This window comes from Periophthalmus magnuspinnatus, chromosome 21, assembly GCF_009829125.3.
Source record: "Periophthalmus magnuspinnatus isolate fPerMag1 chromosome 21, fPerMag1.2.pri, whole genome shotgun sequence".
Lineage (NCBI taxonomy): Eukaryota > Metazoa > Chordata > Actinopteri > Gobiiformes > Gobiidae > Periophthalmus > Periophthalmus magnuspinnatus.
In genome coordinates, this window is record NC_047146.1 from 13,614,394 (window position 1) to 13,641,381 (window position 26,988).

Consider the following 26,988-nt stretch of genomic DNA (forward strand, 5'->3'; position numbering starts at 1 on the left):
GAATCACAACTTGAACACTGTGCAAAGTACTTCACCAGCAACGATAAAGAAGGATCATGATCAGCATCATATCAACACTTTTTAAAAGAAAAAACCTACGGGAAATATGGAAACTGAGACATAGCTTTACGTGGCTAATTATTCAACATTTATTCTAAGCACAGTGTGTATGTAATAAACTGTACATTGTACAAAATGTAAACATTACAATCATTTCTTCTGGTTTATCATAATGCCAACAAAGGACCAATAAATACAGTTGTTTTCCACTGAGTAATGTTCTGCTATACTTGGCAAAACTGACTTAAACCATTGGACAAAAATGTTCACACGACTGCCACCAACATGAAACTTGACTTTCATGTGAGGCACTATATTATACAGAAAGTAACATTCAACTCAGTGACACATTTAGTTGCAGTTATCTTTCAAGGACTGCTGTTAACAGATATGTTAACACATAATAAGTATATACAAACCAAGGCATATTCTGTGGGAAACCTTGTAAACATAGTTCCACACAGTATGTTAAGTGCATATGATATGGTACCAAGTTACTGCCCTTTTATTACTGCAAATAATTCTGTAAATGTCACTTTCACAGTTTTAGTATTGTCACAAAATTTTAGGTGCTAAGAGATTCAGAATTCTTTTGATCACTTCAGTAATTCAGCCCTTCTTTTGTTGAAAAATCTTCTCATAATGTGTCCTGCTTTTCCAATTTCAGAATCATCTTCATTGAATCGTTCACAGTTGTCAAAGACTAGGTTCACATCATCCGTAAAGCTCTCCAAACATGAATACCTGAAATACAGCATATATCTCACTAAGCCAATTTAATACTGGACACAATAATTTCTCCATCTCAACCACATACTGCTTATTGGCGATTTTCTCTCTGATGGTGGAGAGGTCCATGGGCTTCTTCACCACCTTCTTATATCCAGGGACAGACTTGGGGTTCACAGGTTTGAGGAACGGCCAGGCGTCTTGGTGAGTCTCCAACTCACCTAACAGCTGCCTTTAAAATGAAAAGTATGAGCATATAAAAGTTATGACTGGAAATGCATTACATTTTTCCAAGTGACAAATTATCTCATAATAAAAAAATGCCATACCCCAACCACAAAGTTTACTTCTATTTTTAAAAGACGCATTATGTAACTTTTATGGTGGAGGGTCTGCCACCTACTTATGTCCATGGAGATATTATAACTTTGTAAGAATTGCTCCACATTATGACATTGATGTTATCTATCTGTATGGAGACAAGCAAGTGACAGCACCAGGCCAAGGTTCAGATCTGTAAAGAGGCAACCCTGATCAGAGTAAGAATGTTTTTAATGTATTTTTATATCATAACTAAGTAACATTTCACAATATTAAATGTTGCTGTCAGTCCATGTGATGATTAAATATGCGTTTTTTAGGTTTTAAGTGTCTATTCTCTCCCTCTGCTATCTCTGTGCAGAAAACCAGCCTTGCAAAAATGGACATCAATTTGAAGATAAAAGCCAAGTTTTCCCAGGTGAATTATTTTATATTTGGCAACATTATATGTTTTTGTATATGATTATACTGCCTTATGTCAATAAAAAAGAAAAAAGGAAAAAATTTTTTCTCTGACAGTGTATTCTCAGAATGGAGCTGCAGGGGGAGTTCTATCACTAACGTTATGCTTTAGGCAATAAAAACTCCTGGAAATGAAGATAAGATTAGTGCCATACAAGGATCATTCCAGGCAACGGAATGAAACCCACCAGAAAAGCTACACAGTGCACCTTTAAACTTTAATCTTAACTTACTGGCACACGTCCAGCTCATCAGTGCCTCCATCTCTCATTTTGGCCTTCTTTGAGACAGGAGGGTCACGTTTGGTCTTGGAGCCGGATGTACCGCTGTCTGCTTTCCTTTTTTTCCCTTCCTTGATACTTTTCCTTGGCGTGCTGCTGCTCCTGCTGGCAGTCTCCTCTTTGATGAGCTCTCCGGACACAGATGGCTTACCGCTTGGTTTTCCTTCACTGGCCCTCTTCCCTCCTCCAGATGTTGGACTCGGATGCGTCTGTGTCTGTAGGGATTGGACACTTTGCTGAATGACAAAACCCGAAGTAGTCTGCGGGCACATGCACAACTTTTAATTGGCAATTGGTAAACTTTTAATTGTTGATAATAGACATGCCTAAATGTTATGGGGCACTGCTTTAATCTTGACATCTGCCATAAGTGCAATTGTGGAATTTCCATTACTCTCATTATATTCATGGGTTTCGGCTTCTTTATGGAGCATTTTGAAGACTTTTTACCCAATCAAAAAATATAATATTTAAAAATTGCTGTGGCTTCACTTTGGAATGTGTGTATCTGTGTCTAAATTATATGAATGGGCCAATGTTTTTTGTGTTGTTTATTGTGTCTAAACTAAAAGCAATTGTGGCAACAGTCTAAATTTTTCATCATTTGGTATTTGGCATTTCATCCATTGGTAAAAATCTACCTTTACATTTAGTCAATTTTGAGGTAAGTTTAGCTGCTACAACATAAATGGAAACACATAGTAAATTATTTGTGGTTCATTCAGTCATTACTTACTACATACTTATACAATGGCCTACTCAGTCAGACCTATCTGAAATTTCTTGTCTTACTTGATGCAGAGGGACAATATAAGAAGATTTTTCATACCTTGTTTGAACAAACAGGACAAAACCAGTCCCCCTCTGGTATAGAGTTGATCTTGGGTTTGTGACAATAAACATGGCATCCTTTATCACAACCATCACACAGCAGGAGCAACTCTTCATTATCACCACTGTGACATATCTGGCACTCCTGAAAAACATCAAAGTATTCACCCAGGCCAATTGTACTTTTAAATACTGTACAAGATGTGTATAAAAGGAGCTAACTGTTTTTGTAATGGCCCGATGCCAGGGAATATTGTTCTGCAGCTGCTGAATGCACAGGACCAGCTGAGCAGAGCTGTGGACCTCAGACAGAGCCTTGTGCCACAGTCTCCTCCAGGGGGAGTCCTCTTCTTCTTTCCTGTAAAATCTCAAAGTCAAATATTGCCAAACTACACATAACTACTGCTGATGTGACAGAAATCTAGACCTAGAGATCCCCATGTTATACATAAGTAATAATACTGAGTTTACTCTACTGTATAATTTGAGGTATTATAACTGACTAGAGGATGGTTGAAATATGACGCACAGTAAAATACATCTTCACTGTTGCTGTCACTCATTCACTGTATTGGAAGTCTGTTCCAATAGTGCTCCCTTACCTCCGGTCGATATTCCGCTCCAACTCTGCCAGCCTGCTGACAGCTGTATCCAGAGGGCTGAGGAGGGCAGGAGATGAGGATGACTTATGCTCATGGTAAAGCAGATCCTCCCACTGGGACTGAGGTTTAGGGGGTGTCCAGTCCTGAAGGGGGCAGACGAGAAAAATAATAAGGTTTAAAGACACAAAAACTTACATCTACAAGGGATATACGATACCAGCTTTTTCTCTTTTGATTTGATTCCAAATGATTCCAAGGCTGGAATCGTCAATATCCATTTCATATTTGGATGTTTTAGTTAGAAATGTATACACATAACTTATTAAGGCTATAACACTGCCTGTTATTCACAACAGCTATATTCATAAATTGTATTCATAAAAAAAATTTGACATTTCAGCTGTTCATACAAATACCTTAAAATTGTAAGAGCTGAGAATCGATGGATAATATTATATGTTAAGTGTAATCAGTAATACTAAAAGAAGTTCCAGTTTGTTGTGTCAAATATCGGCCATGTGTTTTAAAATATTGGGTTGCAGCATCATAGCAAAAATCTATTTGTCAATTTCTATAAGTATCAATTCTTTTAGAGTAGTATCGATACTATAATTTAGAATAGTTGGGATTGAAAGTTTCAATATTTACTGTTGATTCGCACATCCCAAACGTAGTTATGCTGGTATTTTGTGTCTTTAGTTCAATTCCACTGTAGATAATTTAATGTGAATAATGTGAGTTACCTTAACTTGCAGACTGGCAGAAATGACTCTTGATTCCCACTCCTCAACCTGTCTTAATGCACGAATGTCCCACTTCATGGCCTGTTTCTGAACACACCACTGGTCAACCATCTCCTTACAATAAGCTTGTTTTTCCAGCTTTACTACATCAATAACTGCATCTATGGAAGGAAACGTATATGATGTACGTATTAACACATTAATGTTCATGTTGTGGATAAAAAGTAGAGAAGAAAAGTAATACAGGAAGTAGCCCTGAGTTCTAAAATGGAATAGCTACCTATGCCATCAACACAGAAAATTCCATTTCAGGCAATTTAAACCTTAATTTAATCAAATAATGTATTTGTATTAGTTTAAGCATAACTAGTGTGTAATTTAGACAGGTTTTGGCCCTTGTCATATGCACTTTAAACAATTGCCATCAGTAAAACCCACATTTGACCTGAACATGTTTACCTCGTATCTAGGGACACCATAGGTCATGTTTATAAAATTTGCAATACAACACAAAACCATTCTCTTTAGGTTAAGGGGCACTCACCGTCTTTATGATTATAGATCTGGGCCAGGTACTCCGTGTTCTTTTGTATCTGTTTAGCTAAAGCCTTCTCTCTGATCCCTCGACAATGAAGTGCCTTGCAGAGATGATTCAGTTCCTCTACATTTGGCATCCACCACCAGCCATGTAGCATGTCTGCCAACGAAGACACATTCAACTGTCATATATTTACTACCAAGTTTTTAGACTAAGTGACAGTTGTCAGTTCCCGGGCTGTCTGGAGTAGAATATGTGTTGTCCATGTAATGCCCTTGTGTATGAGCTGGCAGTGTGGTTCTTACCCTTCGGGACAGGCGTAGGGTTGGAGTGCTCCTGGTGCAGTGCCACATCCTCAGCAGGGTGGGAGGAGGGGGCTGGGGTGGGGCTGTCCGTCGAGGGCGCGGTGGGCTGGGTGTTGCTGACAGAGAGGTGACTTGTCTGGAAGGGGGCGCCGTTCGCATTGCCCCGTGCATGCTGGGAAGTCAGATCCCTCGTGGGGGGTACAGAGCTGCCAGCGAAGGGCAGGCCTGAACTTGTCAATTCTCTGGACATGTCGCACAATATCCCTCCGCCGTGATGAGTGCCAGACTGGGCATACTGGGGATACAAATGTATACATGCTCAAGTTTTTTGGTTTTTTTTATTAACTTTTTTGTTTGCTACTAAAGTGTGTGCATGGTGTTTTAATGGCATTAGTAACACTGTCATTGCAGCTATTATAAAGCATGATGCAAAACTATAATAAAAACAAATCCTTTATTAAATGATTCCAGCTAAACAACTAAGTAATTAATATTCTAACCCCTTAGTTACTAAGCCTGAATCATATTAGCAAACCATTTGTTCATTATGAGTTAAAGCTTTTTTGTCATTTTATTATGACTAGCTAAGGTGTAGTTATTCTAAAGTGGTACTGCATGGTCTACTGTTCCTAGTTATTCATTTTGATTTTGTTGCAATTCTAGTGCTAAGTAGGTAAAGTTGAGGTCTAAAATAGTCTTAAACTAAGTGTGTGTTGCCTCCAGTGGCCAGTACATGTCAAGAGGCATGTGACATCGTGCACCTGTGTTTTTATTAGAGCTCATTGGAAACATCTGCCTATAGGGGTGGAGTTTGAAACGTAAATGCCTGTCAGAATAATCACAGTTTGTTATACCTCTATACTCCACCCCTCCTCTCCTCTCTCTTCCCCTTTTTGTCCTTCAGGCACTACCCAATTAAAAAAACACTGTACCTGATTTTTACCACCTTAGAAAAGTGAGAAACAGAACTAGTTCATTTTAAATTGTTTGCAGTGGTCCAAACTTACACCTCCTCGCATACTAATTATTCACCGTGAGTTTGTCATCACCACTGTCGTCATGGTAACAACAACAAATAGCGTGCTGACAGTACAATACTTTATGACTGGATGCAGAGAGCACACAACAGTCTCATCGCGAAACTAAGACCAGCTTTAACAATATCTGTACGGGGACGATGATTTTTACTTCATTCACTGCTTAAAGGGGCTGTACCCTATTTCAATGTTATAGAGTTTAGGTGTTTAGCCCACTTTAAGGTTACAAATTTAACTGGATTAATTTTGTTATGAATCATTGAAGCTTTATTTCACACAACCAACCTGCTGCTGCATGTCTCCATCCTCAGTCGAACTATAAGCACTAGAAATAAGAGCTGAAGGAGGAGTCTGTGAAGAGCATGAAGAAGGAACAGGACTCGTGTTGACAATGGGCTTAGTACATGGAGGAGGCAGATTGCTGATCCACTGGTTCACAAACACGCTACTTTTGTGATGCAGAGGTACAGAGGCACTTGTCCATGAACTGTTTTTGAACTTGGGGCTGGGAAAATGAGTAGAATCCAGTGGAGAATGATCAGCATTAGAGTTTATGGGCTCTCTTAGGTTATTGTGAATACTGAGGTTTGAGTCCGTGGTCGTTTTGGCCTCTCTGTCGACATCTTCCTCTTTTAAAGGCGTCTCTTGTCCAGTGCTGTGTCTCTTCTCGCTCAGAATATCCTCATGACCTGGGCAGACTGAAAAGATGATCGTTTTAAGAATCAACACAGTGGGGTGTCAGTGGCCAATATTGTTGTGTCCTTAGGCAAGCTACTTTACATCCTGCATACATTACATCCTAGTCTGAATGTGGTGTGTGTGTGACCATTTAATTATCTGGTAAAGGCACTATACAAGACTAATGCATTATTATTATTATTATTATTAAGAACCAAGTAGTAGTAATAAGCATACTGCATTACACAAAAAATTTACCAAACATATTGTGTTTTAAGTACATACATTGTTCAGATTCCATCCCCTCCACAAAGACACCTCCACACTCAGGGAGAAGCCAGTAAGACCTCCTGTAGCGGTCCTGTCCCAGCATCATGGAGCGCAGTGAATATGAGGCCTCCAGGAGCTTCTGTCTGAGCTCAGTCTTTTGCTAAAACAAAAAAAAATGCACATTACAAGTGTACCAACAAATACTGTACAAATACACTACAAATTGTGCTCATAATTTACTTTAGCCACTTTCTCAATTTGTTTCTCCAGCTCCTCCACACTGGCAGAATGTATGTTGTCATCCTGCTTGAAAAATAAATGGTAAAATCGAATGAATCTAGAAACACAAATGTAAACAGGGATGGTTCTTCTCCTGACCTCTTCAATTCTCTTAGCTTTCTTCCCCTCCTCCTCTTCAGCCTCCTCGTCCTCTTCATCGTCACTCTCCTCCTCTTCATCCTCGTCTTCCTCACTTTCAGCCTCTTTTCTTTTCCTTTTGTTCGTAGCTGCAAGGTTATCACAATTCTGCGTGCCCTCTGCCACTTTCATTCCAGTTTTCTTGGCATGAATTCTCCTTAGTCTGTCAAGTTGAAATGATTAAATATGGTTTAACAAAATCGACTCAATATATTTTTACTGAATGTTTTATTTGATCCTTTTTACTGACATGGTAAAAGAAACACTCACTTGCGAAGTGCTCCCTCCACAATCCACTTCTCCTTCCTTAAACCGGCCATGTGATCAATGTTTTTATCAATTTCACTGTAAAACACACAAAAATAAGTAGAGTTTATAGTAGACTTGTAAACATAAATCAAACGGGGGAACAACATAACATGCAAACTCCACACTTTTACTTGCTTGCAAAGATTGTTAACCGTTTCAAGCACTGTATTCTAATAACAAGAATACACTCTGATGTAATTGTGAAGCTTATGATAAACCAGAACATAAACCAGAACAGAGGGAGCCTTTACATTATGCTGCAATGGACACCAGATGTCTTTCAAAACCAGGCCAGCACTGCTAAAATTAATGAGTCCTGGATTGATGCAACCACATGAAACTGTCCATCAGTCTACAGCCATCATATTCTTTTGATTTTAAGGTTATAGACCTCAAGGCCAAATGTAAATCATCTCAGTGAGTGACAGAATTACAATAACACTATTATTTTACTATAGAACAAGTGTAGGCCTATTAAAACAATGCTAACTGAGCAGTGGGATAGTTGTTGTTAATTGTTCTTGTTTTGTTTTGTCATGTTTAAAATAAAAATAAAATGAAACAATTAAGAAAATAAAATGTATCTTGCGTCTAAGATGTTTCCTTACCTGACCACAGCTTTACAGCAGCAGAGTTTGTTCACCAGATATGCCAGTATGGCGGTCTTCTCTGATGGATGGAGGGCACGGAAGTCTTTGGTCCTAAGACTCAGAGCCAAAATGTTCAAGTAAGAATCTGGATCACAGTGATTTTCCATGTAGATCCTCAGAGCCTCTGATACATTGTCACTGTCCAACTTCACGTTTGACAGAAGCTCTCCTAAGGCAGTTTTCATCTAAAAGAAGGTTAATAAAATAGATGTCAATTAAAGATACATAATTAAACTTGTTATAAAAATAGTACAGATCGACCAATAAGGGTTTTTCATGGCTAATGCCGATTTGTAGGGCAGATTTAGATCCATTTTCCGCAAAATATATTACTTTAAATGACAGTAAAGTTACCGTCTATGTAAAAAATGAATAAATATCAACAGAAATTATTTTATTTTTAGACATACCCTGCCATGTTTTGCTATTAAAGAGAACTAAAGAGAGGGAGCATTGCACTCACATTTTGTAAAGTGACTTCTTCATACTAAAATGTTAAAATAAAGATTTATGTCACTCTTTCAAGCAGTTAAAGTGGCCAGAGATTTAAAGCAGTTAGCCAATTTTCAAAAAGTGTAAATATCAGCCTGCTATATTGATATACATCTGTAATAAATAGCTCTAACCTTGTGTGTGTGAGGTAGATTGGGGTCCCCCACAGCAGCAGAGACCATGTTCACCAGAAGCTTCTGTACTTTGTCCACACAGTCTGTCATGTTCAGTAATCCTCCCTGAAGCTCACTTAGACTCAGTGTGTTTAGGCTCAGGACTTTCCCAAATCTATGCACGAACTGTAGAACCATGAGGCAGTCTGAGAACGCTCTACCAGACAGAACAAGGCCAGGAATATGGGAGAGATCTGGAAGTGGCTAAGGAAAGGAACACAGATTTCAAGTTTTTTTTAATTACAGAGTATATTTTTTATGAACACATTAGACTATATTACTTTATTAGATGTAAAATGCTTTGGAACTGAAAATGACCGTTTATAGCATTCAGAACAGTACACAAAAGCCTCATTATTAAATTCTATTAAATGTGAGGTCATTGTTTGTGAAGTCATTGTATTTTAACAGTTATATGATTTCACTCTTGGAAGACTTCCTTTTTGTAAGCATCTGTGTAATAAACAAAGTCTCCACTTGATGGCAGTATTTCAACCTTTTTTTTTTTTTTTTTTTTTTTTTTTAAGAAACTCCAGAATCAGATTTTTTTCTTTCAACCCATTTCAGGGATATCTTATGAGATGTATAGTCTTATTTGCAGGACTAAAAGAATACATTGTAAGAATCAGAACTGACAGTTTTATGTTTTGTAAAAAGTTAATGACTGCGCACCTTATGATCTGTTAAACACTGGTCTTCTCTAGGTTTTTTCAGCTCTTGTAATTCCAGCCGTCTGAGCTCCAGTTTTCTTTCTTTGTTCAACAGTTTCTCATCATTCCTTTCCTTCTTTAGACGCTCCTTCTCCTAGTCACATGTCACATGTAAATAGGACATCATGTTCAGGTTTCCTTCTGACATTCAAAGATCCTAGGGACAACCCACCTCTGCTTTCTTACGGGCCTCTGCTTCCTTCAGAAGCATTAGATGTTGCCTTCTTCTCTCCTTCTCCTGTAAACACAAAATGTTCTAATTGATTCCACGTTTGGCCATCTTTATACTGATAAAGATCTAAAGATTAAATGGGTGACAGAAAACCGCATGCAGAGATGGTGAGGATGCACACTAGGGTTTACAGAATAAGACAACATATTTTGTTGTTTGAGAAAATTATGGCACCAAAAAAAAATCAGCCTTGGCTCCATTCAATTTGTGATTTTGCTTTGATTGCAATTAATCTTTGCAGCCCCAACCTCAAACTGGTTAAAAATATAGTGAGCAACAAGACATTAGACATTTGTTAGAAAATATAAGATGAGACAGAATCATAACCATAACAGCAAGGGGGCAAAAACATGCAGGGCAACATTGAATGGAATGACTGCAGGCAGTTAATGTTAGGCAGTTATAAGCGGGGTTCACGACTAGACAGCAATATTTTAATTAAACCTACCCAAACAATATCTAGCCTATGCAACTCCATCACCTGGTAGAAACAGTATCAAAGATTTAAAACCACAGTGTAACACCGCAATGAAAACAAACTAAAACAATCTTTAGTAAATATGTGCTTACCATCTACACATATGATTATTATACTGCACATTAATTGTAATATATTTTTCTTAAAATACCCTTATACCTAGTTCTCTTTACCTGGTGCTTCTGCAAAATTGCATGCTGTCTCCTCATCTCCCTTTCCTGTAACATAAAGCGCTTTAGACAAAACCTTTGTCACATACATGAAATAACTTATTTTAATGTTTTAAAATGTGCTATAATGTGTTGAAATAAAAACGTATTTGGAATGTACAGTTGAACATAATCAAGACTTTAATTACTGCAGATACTTGAAGAACACGTATTACTTTGAAGCACAACTTTGAGCATTACGTTTGTAATTATTGCTTGGTTTGGTGGGATAGTACCTGTGGTAAATATTTATCATAGTTTCACATCAACTAAGTGGCAGTTTGTGGAAAAAAAGGTGAGAAGAAAAGTACAAAAAAACCTTCTACCTAAGTTGTAAACATCAAAAATCCCAAAATGCAGAGTCAATGTCATATCTGCTGTCCACGTCCAACCAGAAAGTAACCAAAATGAATTACCAAGAAAAAAAAATACGATTTTTAGTAATATCTTAAAGTGCATATAACAGGCTAGCCTATTCATTTCTCTGAAACATAGTTAACATCATATTTAAGGCAAAATCTCACCTGGCTTCTTTTCTCTGCCTTTAATATTTTGGCATTGGCGGCTTCTTCTTTCTTTTTCCTTTTTGCCTGTGATTCAAAACCAATCTTATTATTAACAAACACGTGGCGTGTCTATTTTTGTGTTGTATCTAATGGAATTTTTTAGATAATTACTTCTAGCAACTGACGATAAATATCAAACCATGTGTCATGTGTATTAAGAAATTCATGCTGGCAGAATAAATTATGCAAAATCTGCCATCAGTCATTACAGGCTAAATTAATCCTGTCAAAATTTGCCAGTGAAGTGTGTCAGCTGATATTTGAATAATTAAAAACAAAAGTATTTTTGCTTTTCTTGTCAAAAAGATACAAAATTTTCAGTTTAACCAACTTTTTCATAGTGCATACACCTCACACAACTGCTGACATTTACAAATTTCACATGAATTAAAAAAACAACAAATTATGCATTAGTGACTTGTCCACAGCACATGTAGTAACTTAGTGGGAGCATAGTTTAGATTAGACTTTGGCCTGTCTTTTAATCCTATCAAAATGTTTTACAATGTTTCAGCAATAAGTTTTTTCGGACCGACCTCCAGAATTTGCTGTGCACGGACTTCCTTCTCCAGGCGGATTTGCTGAATGCGCCGGATCTTCTCCTGGTAAAAGGATGAGGCCCAGATCAAATGAATTAAAGAGTGAAGCCATGCGTGTTATAGAACGGACTGGGAGGAAGCTACAGCGGCTTTATGCAAATTGTTGCAATTTGGAAGACAGCAAGTTGTGAAATTTTCTAATACCACTGTTTAGGCTACGCTGATACAAAGTGTTCTTACTTGCTGTTTAAGAATCTTCAGCTGTTCCTTCTTTTTGCGTTTTTCCTCAGCCGCCAATATCGCTTTATTGAAAAAGAAGATGATCATTGTAATCAGAAAACCTTTAGTGTTAAACCAGATTTGAAGGAAGAATAAAGAACATAGTGTGTTTTACCTCGTTGTTTCTTTGCTTCCTTGGCTGCTTGTGCTCTTGCCTGCCTCTCAAGGTTTTTCATGATTTTCATTTGAGTGGCTTGTCGAGCTATTTCTGTAAAAGATGATGAATTTGCAAAGTTCAAACTTACAGGTTTATTGTGTACCTAAAGGTTTATTGTTTCGATGGGTATTGCTGTTACTGATCCATTGTTTTGATGAAAATAATTTTAACATAATTCCTGATTGATATAGGCAACAGTGACCCGGTGATATGAGCACTTGTCCAAAAACTTGAAGGTCAGAGGTTGGATCCCTGCACAGGCCAAGTTCTGTCATTGTGTCTTAAACACCTTGTTTGAAAGTTGCGTGTGAGTGAGTGATAGGTGGTGATCGGAGGGGTCAATGGCATAGACTGGGAGCCTTGCTTGCAGGGCAACTATGGCTAAAATAAGTAGGTTACAACCACCAAACGCGGAGTGAATAATGACAACAGTGTAGAGCTTTAATGCGTATTTCAAAAGCATTATTATTATATTATTACTAAACTACTCAAGAAATGTTTAATTTTACTACTTTATACCAACCTTGAGCCTCCAGTTTCCTCAGCAGCTTGGCATCAGCACTGTCTGGTGAATGAACAAGAGGCTGCAGTGAGTGTGTGTGTTGACCCTGAGCTTTCCGTTGACGCCTTCCATCCATAGCGATGATACAGGGGGCAATCTCCTCCTCAGCTAACGGCAGCCACTGTAAACCCTCCAGGATGACAGAAAAAAAAGGAAGAACACTTGGTAAAATTTATCTTAAAGGATAGGAATTAACTGTATGTCAAAAGAATGAGTACTAAAACTTTACTTCTGGTCCTTCTCTGGCTTGGTAGAACTCCCCAAGATGGATTTTAGTGCTGAAGCTGAAGTTATCTCGAGAAATTTCAGTTATCCCATTTCTGAGTAAATACTATAGTAAAAAAAATACTATTAATTGTGGAAGTAACCTTGTATGTGAGATTATTGAAGTATCTACCTTCAGTACATCTGGATACAATCTGAGCTTCTTTCCACAGGGAGCGTAGTAACAGACTTCTCCCTGCAGACGCCCCGCCTCAGCCCGAACCCGCGTCACTCTCTGCCAGCTGAGGAAAAAGTACATCAATATTAAGCAGGTAAATTATAAGATAAATATTTACAAGAAACCTCTTAAAGATGCCCTATACAACTTTCTGGGGTTTTGGTTGAGGGTCTGCCACCTGCTTAATGGTGTTGCATTACCTGGAATGTCCCACAGTGTGGCCTTAAACATATCCATCTATCATTTATTTCACTGCAGGCATTTTCATCACCCAAAAACATTTTTTTTAAACTTGCATTGTTACTGTGAGCAGGGTCATCTCCACATACCTGACCTGTAAATTGCTCATGGAGGAAGATAACTTCAATGCCATAATTTCGAGATGTTATTGCTCTGCTTGAAATGTTCCATAGGGACATGGAGACAGGTGATAGACCCTCAACCAGAAATAAAGGGCACAGGGCAATTCATGTTAGAATTTGATCTTAACAATACAGAACAATAAGGTCAAAAGCATTTTTTTCAACATGTACAATAAGGTCCCTCTGGGGCCAGGACTCTCCTGAAATGAGAACTAGGTATAAGGGTATATTAAGAGAATCTATTCAATTCAATGTTTTTCATACATTCTCTATTAATGCAAGTCAATAATTTAAAGTTTATCTCACCCAAAATCCAAAGGTACTCTTAACGCCTTCTCATCTGTTACTCTCCTCCTCTGTACTGTTTCAAATAAATGAAAAAAAACAGTAACAGTAAACAGTAAATTTTCAAAAAAAAAAAAAAAAAAGAATTTTATTTTTTATCCAGCAAAATGTAGGCCCAACATGCTGTACCTGGGAGAGAGGCTGGTGTAGAAAATACAATGTTACTGCTGTGGTTTTTCAATGTCTCTAATCTGGTCATTACATTGCCACAACTGTCCAAGGTCAGGCACGACGTCTTGAGAAGGGAGTAGTTGGCTGAGGGACTGGGTGAGGACTGTAACTGTTTGTTATGTTTCTGAGGAGTCCTGTATCCATCACTACTGGTCTCACGGTTGCCTTTTGCATCATCAGAAGATTCAAAGGTTACTCCAACACTGCTGCTAGAATCTGTGGAATCATAGAGAAATAAAATTAAACCTAAAGTAAAAAATATATATATATGACTCCAAAGGCACTTACCTGATGTGTTACTGCTGGCATCTTCAGTATCATTACCATCTATTAAGGAGTCATCAGAGTCTTCAGTTTTAATCTTATCTGTCTTATTTTGCCCATTTAGTTTACAGAGAGCCTGACACATTAAACCACTGGTACCTTTATATGGGGAAATACTTGGTGGCTGCTTACTTGATAGATAGTTGATAGGCATTGGAAATTGGGAGCAAGGGGCTACTGGACTGTTTGTGGGATTACGTGGTTGAACGACCAGAGCCAGTGGAGCATCCTGAGTCAATCCATTTGTGTGAGAATTGAAAAGAGGAGCAGTTTTGTTCTTGGCTGGAGATGATTCAAATACTCTACTCAGGGATGAGAGACTGGATGATTGAGAGGTAGAGTTTTTGACATGTACATCTTGGGCTTGGGTTGAGGAATCTGATTTTGAGACCAGCTATAAAAGAAAATGCATTAATGTTAAAGGTACACCATGCAACTTTAAAAAAGGGCCATATTACGCTATTTTCTGATCTATGTTATGTAGTTTGTGTTCCATTTAATTCACACGTTTAACACACAAACCCAGCATATTTAGGACAAGTTCTTCTCTCAAACAGAAAATACTCTTGTTACACCTTGTGATGTCATGTGGTAATACAGGAAGTGCTCCGCTGTGTTTTTTAAACTCCACATACCTTCACTAGAATGATTTGTATTATTTCAGCATTTGAATTTCCAATCTCTACTGAATTAAAAGGGAAAAAGGTGGCCATTAACTTGAAAATTACAGCTTCATGACATCACAAGGTGGAACAGAGCATTTGAGCTTTGGATATGGAGAAAGACTAATAATAAAGGGTTATTCAAACATGTGTGAATGCAACAAAACACATCTCCAGATATGTTTTTGAAGAGAACAAGATAACTTAACTGGGCTTAAAACGCATGTAATACAGGACCTTTAAAGTAAAACGTACATTTGTTGTCATAGAAATCTTATTGCTGATGGTGTCACCTACTTTTCTTCATGCATATGAATACATTTAATGCCAAACTGTATTAGAACCATTTTACTGATGTACTTTTTAAGCAGCCATGTCAATTTTTATAGATGGTAAAATACTTCAATCTGGTGTGATGCTTGCTTAGACATCTATCCAAGCAATTAAAAGCATTGGACATTAATAGTTGAATAGCTACAGCAAAAATCTAGGAATATTACGGATCCATATTAATATTTAAATCTATTGTACAGTTGAGTCTACAATTCGCGACAGTATGGTTCCCTAGTAAAAATTACTTTCTCAAATATTTAAAAATACAGTATTTTGGACAGAATAGGACTTACCCTCTTTAGAGCACTACTGTCTACATGAAGTCCCCATGATGTCATATTGCGAGCCATATCTATAGAAGAAGACACCGACAATCTGGCATTGTGAGATAACTTTTGAGGTGGCAACGTGGGTAAAACAGACAGGGGAGGAGATTTGGATGACAAAAATAATGGATTTGATAAGGAAGAGGTCTTGGATTTTAGAGAGAACCACCAATCTTGTTCCTTCATATCTGGGTTGATTCTCAAGTGCTGCTCCTCTGAAGGTTTGGACAGAAGAGGGTTGGGAGGATGAGCTGAGATCAGAGGGACACAGGACCGATTTCGCTGGCCTGTGGTGGTGTCCATATCTATAGCTGTACTTCCAGGGTTCTTCTTCGGAGTGTCATATGTGCTGTGCGTCAGCCGCTGAGTGGGAGGAGGGAGAGGGAGACAGCATGCTATATCAGTCTATGATAGCCGGACAGAGGCAGCTCATACTTTCCCACAACTGCAGCTAAATGCAAAAGTTGCACCTTTAACAATTATGTATGTCGACAATGTGCTCGTTGTGTTCTAACTAAAAATATACTTTTGTAGACCACTTACCTTCAAATGTACAATGAGTATAGTGACACATCATTAGCTTATATTATGCATACAAAATAGTAATCATATTAAAATCTCCCAGGATCACTTACCGGGAGCTTTTTTGTCAACTTATAATCTTTATCTGAGTCAGTGGCATCACTTCCATCACTGGGGTCATCCTCCTCTTCCTCCTCTTCCTCCAAGTTTTCAGGATCAGAGCTGCTGTCAGTGTCTTCGGAGCTCCCCGACAGAGATCCAGATTGGCTACTCATACTCACAGCCTCCTCAGGTTCATAGGGCTGCCAACAGGAAATATGAATACAGCCAACAACAACAAATATAAAAGTGAAATAATATGCTCACTGAATCTGTCATGTTATTCTCTTTTGTTGCACACAGCTGGAGATCAGGCCTCACCACAGCTTTTCCATCGAGAGGGTGACAACTATTAACAGTTCTATTCAAGTCTGTAGAAAATGTGAACAAAAAGCATTTATCACAGTAGAATTTAACAGAATGGTCATCTGTCAGTTTACAGTTTATGTTCTAACAAGGTTATCATGACTAGTATCATTAAAAAATAAGTTATTAAAATGTGTTATAATGTCACAATTGCATGTATACCAATTCTTGCCTGGGTGCATTTTTTCACACGTTAATTTAAAAATGCATTATGTAACTTTTCCATGGACAGTATGCCATGCTTGTCTCCATAGAGATGGATTTTTGTACCTAGAATGTTTCACAGTATGGCATTAAACCAATCCATGTCCACAAATACAAGCTGGCAACATCACAACACTAACCCAAGTTACAATTCAAATTTGAACTGACAAAAGGCTAAGTAGATACGTTTAAAGCCATAATGTGGAAAATTCTACACAATGCGACAACATCGCCAAGGAGACAAGCAGGCACCACCCTCCACCAGTAAAGTTAGTGCAAAGTTTGCTACTAATACAGAACTAAATTTACCGTGGAGGTCATGAAGTAAACACAGCTACAAAGCTCCCCAGAGAGACATTGTGACTGAGGACCATCTGTTTCTCATCTCAATCTTACCAAGCTTCAAAGTCATGGTATCAAAAACTTTTACCCAATCAGGTGATACTATGACAAATACAAAAAACTCGCCTGCTATTTTTCCATACTGGGAGGGAGCAGCAAGTACTGAAGACAAGTCCAGACCTTCGAGACCACTAAACGCACCATTTTCCAAGCTTGATGTGTAGAGGCCAAACGCTTGACGTCTACCTATAAAGAGATAGAGAAACAACAAATAGTAATGTGTAAATGTGAAATGAAAAAACAAGAGAGTATGTTATTGTACAGGATTTGAAAGCACACACCTCACTGCTGCTTGCTGCATAATGGCTCATAATTAGAATTCAGTAAAACAGGAGGATGTGAGCACAGTGTGGGGCCATCAGACATCACAAAAATAAAAAGGAGGGCAAAAACAGCCACAAGAGCATTAACATTTTAGATTTTTCATTTAATATTTAGCAGTGCTTACGCAAAATTCTTAATTAATTCTTAATTAAATAAACACTGGCTGTTTCTTACTGCTTCACACAAATAGGTTGTCTTTCCATGATATCACTGAGAATAAAGGGCACGCTCTTCAATTACGTTTTTTCCAGTTTTTAATAATAGGACTGAAAAGTGCTGGAATTATTCAAACAAAGTGGCATTAAGGTTCTAATCAAAACAATATGAGAGATTAGAAAATTATGGCTATAACCCAGTGAATAACCCTCAAGCTAAGCCTGGATTTCCTGTACTGATAATACTCAATTACTTAATGTATTGGGCTGAAAAAGTCCTACAAATGGGATGCATTATGAAAACACTATGTGAAACCCATATATTATAAAATGTAAAACAGTCAACAATATATTCAAATCTAATTAAAAGATCAGCGGAAATGGTGAATTAATTTACATGTATTACTTATGATTGATGGAATACCTGAAAACCCATTACTACCATCCCCCAGCCCAGGTCCTCATCAACACAGCAACCGTCCAGTCTTTGACTAACAAAATGAACTATTGTGCACAGTAATTTGTTTTGAGGTTATCAAAATTTTCCAGCATTATAGCAAATCCAGTAGTAATTTTATACTGTGTGCCCTTTACTAACATATTTGAAATGTTTGTCCAAGCGATCATAACAACGTCACAAAAAGGCTACATTGCATTCAAGAGCCAAAGGAAAAATGTGATGTTCAGTGAAAGTCTAGAGTTTTTACTAAGTCCATTTCATTTGTCAGTATTTACTCGTCTCTAACAATAATTTGTAGACAGCACAAAGAGACAAAAGAAAATATTTGAGATCTGTAATAAATGATGACATTCTTCAAAAAATAAATTGGTAACCTTTGACATAAACAACAACAAAAAAATAGCCACATCTAAACTGACTAAATCCAACCATGGTATTAATAATAATCGTATATACAGTGAGCAGTTTGTACCGTAAGCGTTGAGAGGGGGGCTGAATACGAAGCTGACCGCTGGGCTGCACTTGGAGGGAGGTGTCACAGAAGAAGACATGGGTGAAGGTAGACAAGTCAGTCGTTCAGAAGTGTCCATTTCTCTTCAAAACAAAACAAAACAAGTCAATAAAGAAATACGTCACTATCCTTTAGTGATTCTCAGACGTTTCACATGAATTACACTTAAGAAAATATTTGACCTTCTAGTCCTAAACCAGTACAGACATATCTAAACCTTTTGTGATTTTTTTCAGTATTGCTTAAATGAGTATCTAGAGATTTTTAATACTTTTGACAACCATAACTAAAATAAATATGACTATGCAATTCAATTTGATTCTTGTTTAAACCAATTAATGACCCAAAGGAGGACAAAAACATGTGTTAAACAAACTCCAAATTAAGCAAATATTAGTACAGTACTACAAAAGAATCTTTATATCACCAGAAGCAGTAACACTACTTTATACCAAACATATATTGCATTATCTGGCAATGTCTTTGTTGTTCATTATAATCTGTTTTCTTCTGCCTCTTGCATCGTCCATTGCTGATGAAAACAGCAGCGGTTGGTTGATTAATTTGAGCAAACAAAAGCTATCCTCTGAATATCAAGTATCATCCTTCACCAAGAGCAGCCTGATTAGATGTAAATGACATGTCGCTGTAGCCATGCTTCACTGAAAAGGCCACTGCTTTCTGCGCTATTAGAGTCAGGCATAAAACAAGAGATGGAGGCTGAAGTGTAGGAGACTTTTGATGCATTTAAAATTATGCACAGTGGTCGTTGGATTGACTACTGTGCACTGTGTAACTTTTCTGGTGAAAGGTTTACCAATTGCTTGTCGCCATAAAGTTATTATTTTGCCTGAAATGTTCCACAGCATGGCATTCCCTTGGGATTAATAAAGTATGTACCTATCTACCTATCTTGTCAGTCTTCATGATTACAGATGGTAGTTTTAAATGTGTTTTTGAATAAGAAGCATTTCAGTCCAAATGAGACACTAATTGATATTAAAACTAGTATTGAAACTAGATATTTAAGAATACAATTATACTAAAACATAGAACAGTCTTTCTGAAGATGTGAGACAGGCCTTTACTTTCATAATGTTTAAATCCAGGCTCAAAACAGTTCTGTTTAGCTGTACATATGACTGAAAGGGTTTTATTCTTCTCTTTTTATGTAAATTTTGCTATACAAATAAACTTGCCTTATACTGGTGAAATTCATTACAAATGTTACCTTTTCTGAATGGTAAATAACAAACAGAGACAAGAAAAAAGTCTTTTATACTTGATATAGAAATCAAGTTTGATTTTTTTGGTGTGGGCAGAGTTTGTATTAGTTTTAGTTTTTTCTCGAGTGATGAAGAAGAGGGAGCCACTGCCTGTGTGAATGGTCATGTATGTTAGCTTTATTTATTGTTCTGTGACCACTGTACTGTAACTATGAGCAGTACTATGAGGGGAAAAAATGAAGACACATAACTGAAAGCTTCATTCAACTTCAAAGTCAAAAACCAATACAATTCTGAATGTATTTTTCAGCATTGTTTTATATGGAAAAGTGCTATAAGAATCTATAACAACTGAAATGAAATGAATATTCCTCCAGCTGATCCATCATACAGCAGTGAGCCTGTCATCTGTACACAAACATCCTCAATATGAAAAATAGGAGCTTATCAACACAGTCACTGCTCTAATGAGGCAAGAGGCAAAGGCATCCATCACTGCTGCTACAGTCTACTCATCATAATGAACATCACCAATCTCCAACCCCATTTAGGGACATATTTCTCCAACTACAGGAAAAACAAACAGTATTTCTCAGTGTCATATCACTCCACAAAGCACACCTACAGAAGATGAGTGCAGACAGGGGACTTATTAAACTTCTGCAAATAGTGTTGGGAATCAGACCTGCTGTGAGGAAGAAAAGCCCTGCCGCCCCCGTTGCCTTGACTACAAAGAACAATGGAATCATGGGGCTTAGAGATAAACTTGCCAAATACCACGATAAAAGGAAGTCTAACATGGTTTTTATTTTCAAAGGAGGCCAGTAGCTTAATAGTTAGCTCTTATAGACTATACAAATCTACTAACAGCTCATAAACTGAAGTTTGGTTAAGGTTAAGATTTCCCCCATAGGGAAACATGTTATCTGCATTTGACCCGTGCTTCAATGTCACTTGGGCAAACTGTCAGGAGCAGTGGGGCTATAATGCAGTGCTTGGGGACCCCTCTCCAGATCTTGAGCTAGTCTTGGTCAGTCTTAGACTACCTTAGCTGAAGCATTTATCATGTTGTGCCTGTTTTGGGTTGAGTGGCCAGAGGAAACTCCCCCGGACAGCCTGGGAGTCAAACTCAGAACCTTTTTGCTGTGAGGCATGAGTGCTAGTCAATCAGCCTCTGGCCAAATTGTGTCCTATAAAAATACTTCAAAAAATCTAAAACTTTAACAGTATTAAAAATATTACAAAGACAAAGTAAACGAGTCTGGCATGCCCTAGCTCTATGTTTATTATGTATTGTGTCACTGTAGCCCCCAAGTAAAGTTCAGCCTCAACATTTTGGTCAAAGTTTGACTATTTCATCGAGGATATTCTTAGAAACAGAAGATAAACAAAACAAAACAATCCCTTTTATCCATCACCATGATCATCAAAGTTAGCCATTTTTCATCTGAAGTCAGAGTTCAGTCAAATCTGCTGTTTTCCCACATTTATTAACAACTTAAACACATCATTTTCAGACTTTGATGAAGTATTTATCAGTAGAACAGTCTATATTCCAAGAGTTAATGTGTTATTTGACAAAACATCGGTTTATCTATTGTATGGCTTCTATAGCAGCCCTTCCATGAAAGTATTGCAGGAATACATGTCACTAAGGAGGCTTTTGACACATTTGTCCAAGACGTCTGACATAAAATAAAGGTAGTTTGGATCAAGGTAAACATGACCATCAAACCGTATCCATCTCCACCTCTTCTCTCTCTCTGAAGCACAGCATAAATCAGACAGCAGCCTCAGTGACAGGAGGCGCTGTGCTGTGCCAAATGAAGCACTAAAGCAGATCCTAAAAGTCCCCTCACAGCGTTTGTCACACTGGGTCCATATGTCCTCTGCAACGCTAGAGCAACCTGCGCTGGATATGTGTAAGCAAACCACCTGTGCACTGAGCAGATTAGGTTAGGGGTGGAGTAAATTGTAAATAAAAAGGGAAAAAACAACATAGATAGCTACTAAAGCAAATGATATTTAGTTTGGGTCAAAAAATGTCCAAACAGAAAACCCATGTCACCTGTTTTCACTCAAGATCAGAATGCTACACACTAAAAACTTATGATTTTGTCAACAATAACTATAGACAACACAGATAGCAGTATTATAAAATTAATATTTCAGGTGCAGTACATAACATTTCTGGTGGTGGGTCTCTGGCGGTTTATTACTTTATATAAATGTTCCCTTGAAAAGCATTAAACAGATCAATCTAGCATTTATTTTATTTCATTTTTAAAAATTAGCTGCTTTAAAAAACTATGAAAAAGATATATTCCTCTTATAGTGAGTGTGATCGCCTCTCCACAGATAGGACTTGTAATTTCTCTCCATAGAAATAGTTTAATGCCATACTGTGGAACATCTTAGGTAAAGCAACAACATCTCAATGAAGACAAGCAGATGGCATGCTGTTTTTGTTTTATATTAATTACTTTCAAGCTGAAATTTGTAAAGAACAAAAGACTGTTACTTGTTACTTAGGCATGTTTTAGTTTTAAGAGCTCAGTTATGGGCACTACAGTCTGTACCCAATTACTGACACCCAATTTCCATTCAAATACCCTGTGGTCTAAAAAGTTTGCTGTCCTCCCCGAGAGATTTAAGTATGTTCTGACGGCTTGACACTAATTCCCTGAGACACAAAAACTAATTAGATGTACACAAATTGAGAGCAAAGTGTAAAGCAGCACAAACTCATTTTATAAAAGAGGGCTCAAATCTCAAGTTAATTGGAAAACTCTAATCCCAAGCCTAAATAATGCATTCAAATGAAGTGGCCTGGTTAGGACAGGGTCTATTTACTAAGCAACTGCGGCAAAGTTGTAACTAAATATTTTAAAGTCTGGGGATCGATTGAAAGTTGTTTAAAAAAAACTAACTTACTTGAGATTATAGCCAATGCACTATAAAAGTGTGTTATATTTCTTGATGTTGAGGTATTCAGAGATTGATAATATTGTTACACTGATGCCATTTTAAGCAGCAATAAAAGCCAAACCACAAGTGTACAGGGCATAGCTAACATGTGGGATGGGGTCACATTACAGACCGTCAAAGTCATGCCGTACTGTGAGCACATCTGTCCACAAGATAATGACTACTCCCTCCCTCTGCTGTCTAATCTGATACTATAAAAGAGAAACTGTACTACCAGTTAAATACAATGAGGGGACATGTTATAGTTTGAGCTATTGACCTTATTTTGCCCCGCCCACTTTTTCCATAAATGCAACTAAACCACTCTTTCTTTGTGGTGGCACTTCTGTAAAGTGGGAATCCCGTTCCTTTCAACAGAGAATTTTGGAAAGGTTTTGCCACTAAAATATTATATAAAGTAGGTTGATTTGTGTCAAAAGTTCAATGTTTATGTGTAACAAGTCAACAATGCACCGATTCTCTGTGAGGCTTTAAAACAGCTCTGTAGTCCGGATAGGACGTATTTGATGCTAAAATCGACAGCCTCATGCAAAATAATACAGCCTTCATAGCCATGGCAGCGCCCACAGCAACTCCCAGAATAAGGGGAATAGACAGGGTGGAAAAAAAAGCATAATTTGTAAATTATTATAGCAATGTAAAACTGAACCGAAGGTGATACAAATTGTGAAATCATAAAATATTATGTCAATTCTCTTTTAAATGATGAGAACTCTTCTCCTTTCTCCTCTCTGCTCCACAAAACCTGGAGCAAAGTCACTTGTCTAATCTACTGGGCTTTTAAAACAGGAACCACAATCACTTTTACTTTCTTTTCATCAAGTTTGACAAAAACTATATTTTTTCTGTATGACAAACATGCTCCTAGTTTAATAATTTTGTAAACTAAAACACCAGAAAAAATGCAAAAACAGAAAAAAAATCTAATACAAAAATAAAAGAAAATATTAAAATTGAAAAGTAAAAGTGAAAGTTATTTTAAAATGTATTGTCCTTTTGTTTTTCCAAATACAACAGTACACATGCCATAGCAACTGGAATTTTACCATACGATAATACATTACTGCCATTAGCCAAATGCTCAAAATTCAATCTCTTTAGCCATTACACGTTCAACTAAACCACTTAACCACATATCACCAGACCACTTTATACAAATATGAAAGCGGAATCATCTCCCTGTCATTACTAATAAGGACGACCTCCGCCAAGGCACACTGGATCCCCGAGTGTCACCGCTGACCTACAAACAGACCCCCCCATCCCGCTCACACACACTCCCAAACATCAATCTGCGCTCACAAAGAGGGCACGGCACATTATACAGCATTAACCTTCAGCTCGTGCATATGAAGCGCACACATTTATTTAAGAGCTCCCACACTGTTGCTTACCGCGCACAGGCCGCCAAATTGATGAACCTGCTCAGCCCCTCAGCAGGCGTCCCACATCTCTGATTAATGAGGCAGACCTGTGCAAAAGGTGGAAGTAAAAGGAGAATATAAGGTTTCCTGAGAAAATATTAAACTTGAAATCATGCGAGATGGACGCAATGACCGAACAACAATGGCTGCCTTATGTCTTTCAGTTAGAAATGGACTAGTCTCAACGAAAGCCAAATTTGTCACGAAAGAAGCAAAGGTTTAAAAGCGCACTGTGTATACGCTGGAAAGACACTCACTCACTCTCAATGGATAAAAGATGCCCTCTCTTTCATGAAACTGGAGAAAATAAGGCACTCTGTCAAAGGCTTTACTGAAGTCTGGTTACCTTTTTTAGATCATCTTTGACACTGGAGACGTCCCTGTGAGCTGTCGTTTATTTCATACATTCATGGATATCAAGTGGCTGATCTAACTGTTCTTTTTTGTTTTGTTTGGTTTTTTTCCTTCTTTTCTCACTCATCTGTTGTTTTTTTGGGAGGGAAGGGGCATCTGTTGGCTGTGTGTGTATATGTCTTAAGGGTACACTGTAAACTGTTAATATTTCATAGTAACCCTGGATACTACACCTTTCTAAGTAATCAGTTTTTTTATACTCTGGAAAATCTTTAAATAAATCACACATAAAAAAAATAAAAATAAAAAGCGCACTGTGTAACTTTTTCTTTTCTTGCTCGTCTCCATGGAGATGATATTGCCTCGTCTGGAATGTTTGTAAAATATTAGTATTATAGTTGTGCATCTCCATGGAGAAGAGCTTTTAACGCCACAGTGTCAAATTTTTTTGAGCAATGGAAATACTCACTGTAAAATCCATGCAAGAAAAACAGATTTAATGCCATACTGTGCAACATTCCATGGAAATAAATAGGTAGCAGACCCTCCACCACAACAGTACTAGAAACAATTTGATGGTAAGGATGGCTGACGTAGAATAACACATATTATTTACTATTGATAATTTTGTTTTTCTTTTGTTGTCATGTGCTTGTCTCCATGAAAGTACATTTAATGCCATACTGTGTACCATCTCAGAGGAAGCAGAAATAGTAAGTGGCTGACCTTTCATCAGAGAAGTTACACAGTGCTCCTTTAATATCCCAACCTCAGATTTTACATCAGTTTGTAAAGCACTTTCAAAAGCCATTCATTGACTATACGCAGGGACTGAGTTGATCAATGACAGTTCGGAGCCACTGTGAAGTACATAGAGTCTTTGGTGCTGGAAATCTTAGCATGCAAATACAACCCCCCCTCATTCTTTGATTTCTTGACGCTCACATCATTAAAAGCTTTGTACACACTCGTTCCACCACGCTGTTCTCCAAAGCTCTTAAGGGCACGTGCTGTGAATAAAAATGAGCCGCAGTATAGTGACCTTCTATCTGTGTTTTGATTCATTGGTACTTGTGTGCATACTAACACGTCAATGCCAACGAGAAAGGGACTGCATTTATTTTTATTTTTATTATTTTTAAGCAGTGCTCTATGTAACTTTCCAGATGGAAGTTAGACCACTTGCTTGTCTTTGCTTTGCTTGGCATGTTCCACTGTATGACATTAAACTTAACAATCTCCATGGAGACAAGCAGGTGACAATACCCAGCCCAGTTACACGTCAGATCTGTGGAGAGTTAACCCAGTTCACAGTAAGAATGGATGTTTTTAATGCATTTTTGATTAATGCAAGATGAATAATGCCATATCAGCCAGCTCTATGGAAACAAGGTGGATCAAAAAAGTTACATAGGGCAGCTTTAGTAATAATTCAGCTAGCTAGAAGTGCACAGCTCTACTAGAACCAACATCAGGGTAAAGTACTGTGTTGCAGAGAAAGATGGCAATTAAGAACAGTAATTTGTCTTGTATTTTACTTAATCAACCTGCAAAGAAAAACGAGCTGTTTTTTTTTTCCAGAACAGCACATGTCCAAACAGCAACACTTCCGAATAATACAGTCTGATACAATAACTTCTACGTTAATTGTTGGCAAAAACATAGCTCGGACTTTTAGCTTACGTGAAATAAAAAAAATAAATAAAGTATGCTAGCTCGCTGTGCGTAAACCCCAGTCAATGTGAGTGGCACCAGTTTAGCGTTAATTAGCGCGTTAGCCTCATCTCTGCAAATAAAAACAATGACACTTACTCAGCCGTTGTGTGACTGTTTTTCTCTTGTGATGGCAGATATTTGTGGTGTAAGTTGTTGGCTGGGTGAGGGATGCTCCCGGTGCTGAGAGTGAGGAGTGTCTCTGTGTTTGAGTCTGTCTTTGCTCCTTCTCCGCCGTTTGGACTAAACGATGAGAGCAAGTCCACGGAGTGACGTCACCTAAACGCCCGCGTGCAGACTGTCCTCAGGTAAATCACAGAAATAAAGAAACATCAAAATGAGGAGTAGTTTGTTTTCCAAAAAATAATCTCAACTGCTGTTTGTAACTGTTGCTGAAGAAATTGAATTCTTACAGTAAAGTTGAAGTTGTTAAATTATACAATATTTTGTTTTGAAACTGAATTTGAAAAATCAAACAAAGTGCTTCCTTCCTTGATAAAAGCATTTTTTTTGTATTTTTAACGATTGCACATTACACATACATTTATGCAATAAATTATCCCATTTTATATGATTTTATATGGCATTGCATTATTCATGACTGATGGACAGGGAAACATTATAGTATAATGTTATACTGTATTC

At 37.6% G+C, this 26,988-nt stretch overlaps 1 protein-coding gene and 1 long non-coding RNA gene across 7 annotated transcripts; both read right to left on the reverse strand.

Annotated features, from left to right (window-relative positions):
• Positions 1-128: 128 nt before the first annotated feature.
• LOC117388866 (bromodomain adjacent to zinc finger domain protein 2B-like) lies at positions 129-16,581 on the reverse strand. 6 transcript variants are annotated; one of them, XM_055230837.1, is made up of 33 exons: positions 16,484-16,581; positions 16,231-16,419; positions 15,563-15,958; positions 14,239-14,668; positions 13,909-14,166; positions 13,741-13,795; positions 13,028-13,136; positions 12,860-12,961; positions 12,592-12,760; positions 12,027-12,119; positions 11,873-11,934; positions 11,630-11,695; positions 11,052-11,117; positions 10,492-10,536; positions 10,289-10,321; positions 9,781-9,846; positions 9,571-9,702; positions 8,860-9,102; positions 8,192-8,418; positions 7,545-7,619; positions 7,236-7,437; positions 7,098-7,163; positions 6,873-7,017; positions 6,195-6,598; positions 4,873-5,167; positions 4,574-4,726; positions 4,030-4,190; positions 3,287-3,429; positions 2,907-3,042; positions 2,683-2,829; positions 1,806-2,113; positions 878-1,021; positions 657-804 (listed from the first exon to the last, which is right to left on the reverse strand). In XM_055230837.1, exons 1-33 carry the CDS (start codon positions 16,493-16,495, stop codon positions 657-659), a joined length of 5,280 nt encoding a protein of 1,759 aa, XP_055086812.1. In that variant the 5' UTR covers positions 16,496-16,581. The 6 variants fall into 6 exon arrangements, with proteins under 6 accessions (XP_055086817.1, XP_055086812.1, XP_055086814.1 ...); XM_055230839.1 differs by having other exon boundaries at positions 9,571-9,699; positions 16,484-16,564; XM_055230838.1 differs by having other exon boundaries at positions 7,098-7,160; positions 16,484-16,564.
• A 673-nt stretch (positions 16,582-17,254) lies between these two features.
• On the reverse strand, positions 17,255-26,632 carry LOC129457320 (uncharacterized). Its single transcript, XR_008649191.1, has 4 exons — positions 26,443-26,632; positions 24,247-24,323; positions 18,600-18,721; positions 17,255-17,374 (listed from the first exon to the last, which is right to left on the reverse strand). It is a non-coding gene; the product is annotated as an uncharacterized LOC129457320 (long non-coding RNA).
• Between the last annotated feature and the right edge of the window lie 356 nt (positions 26,633-26,988).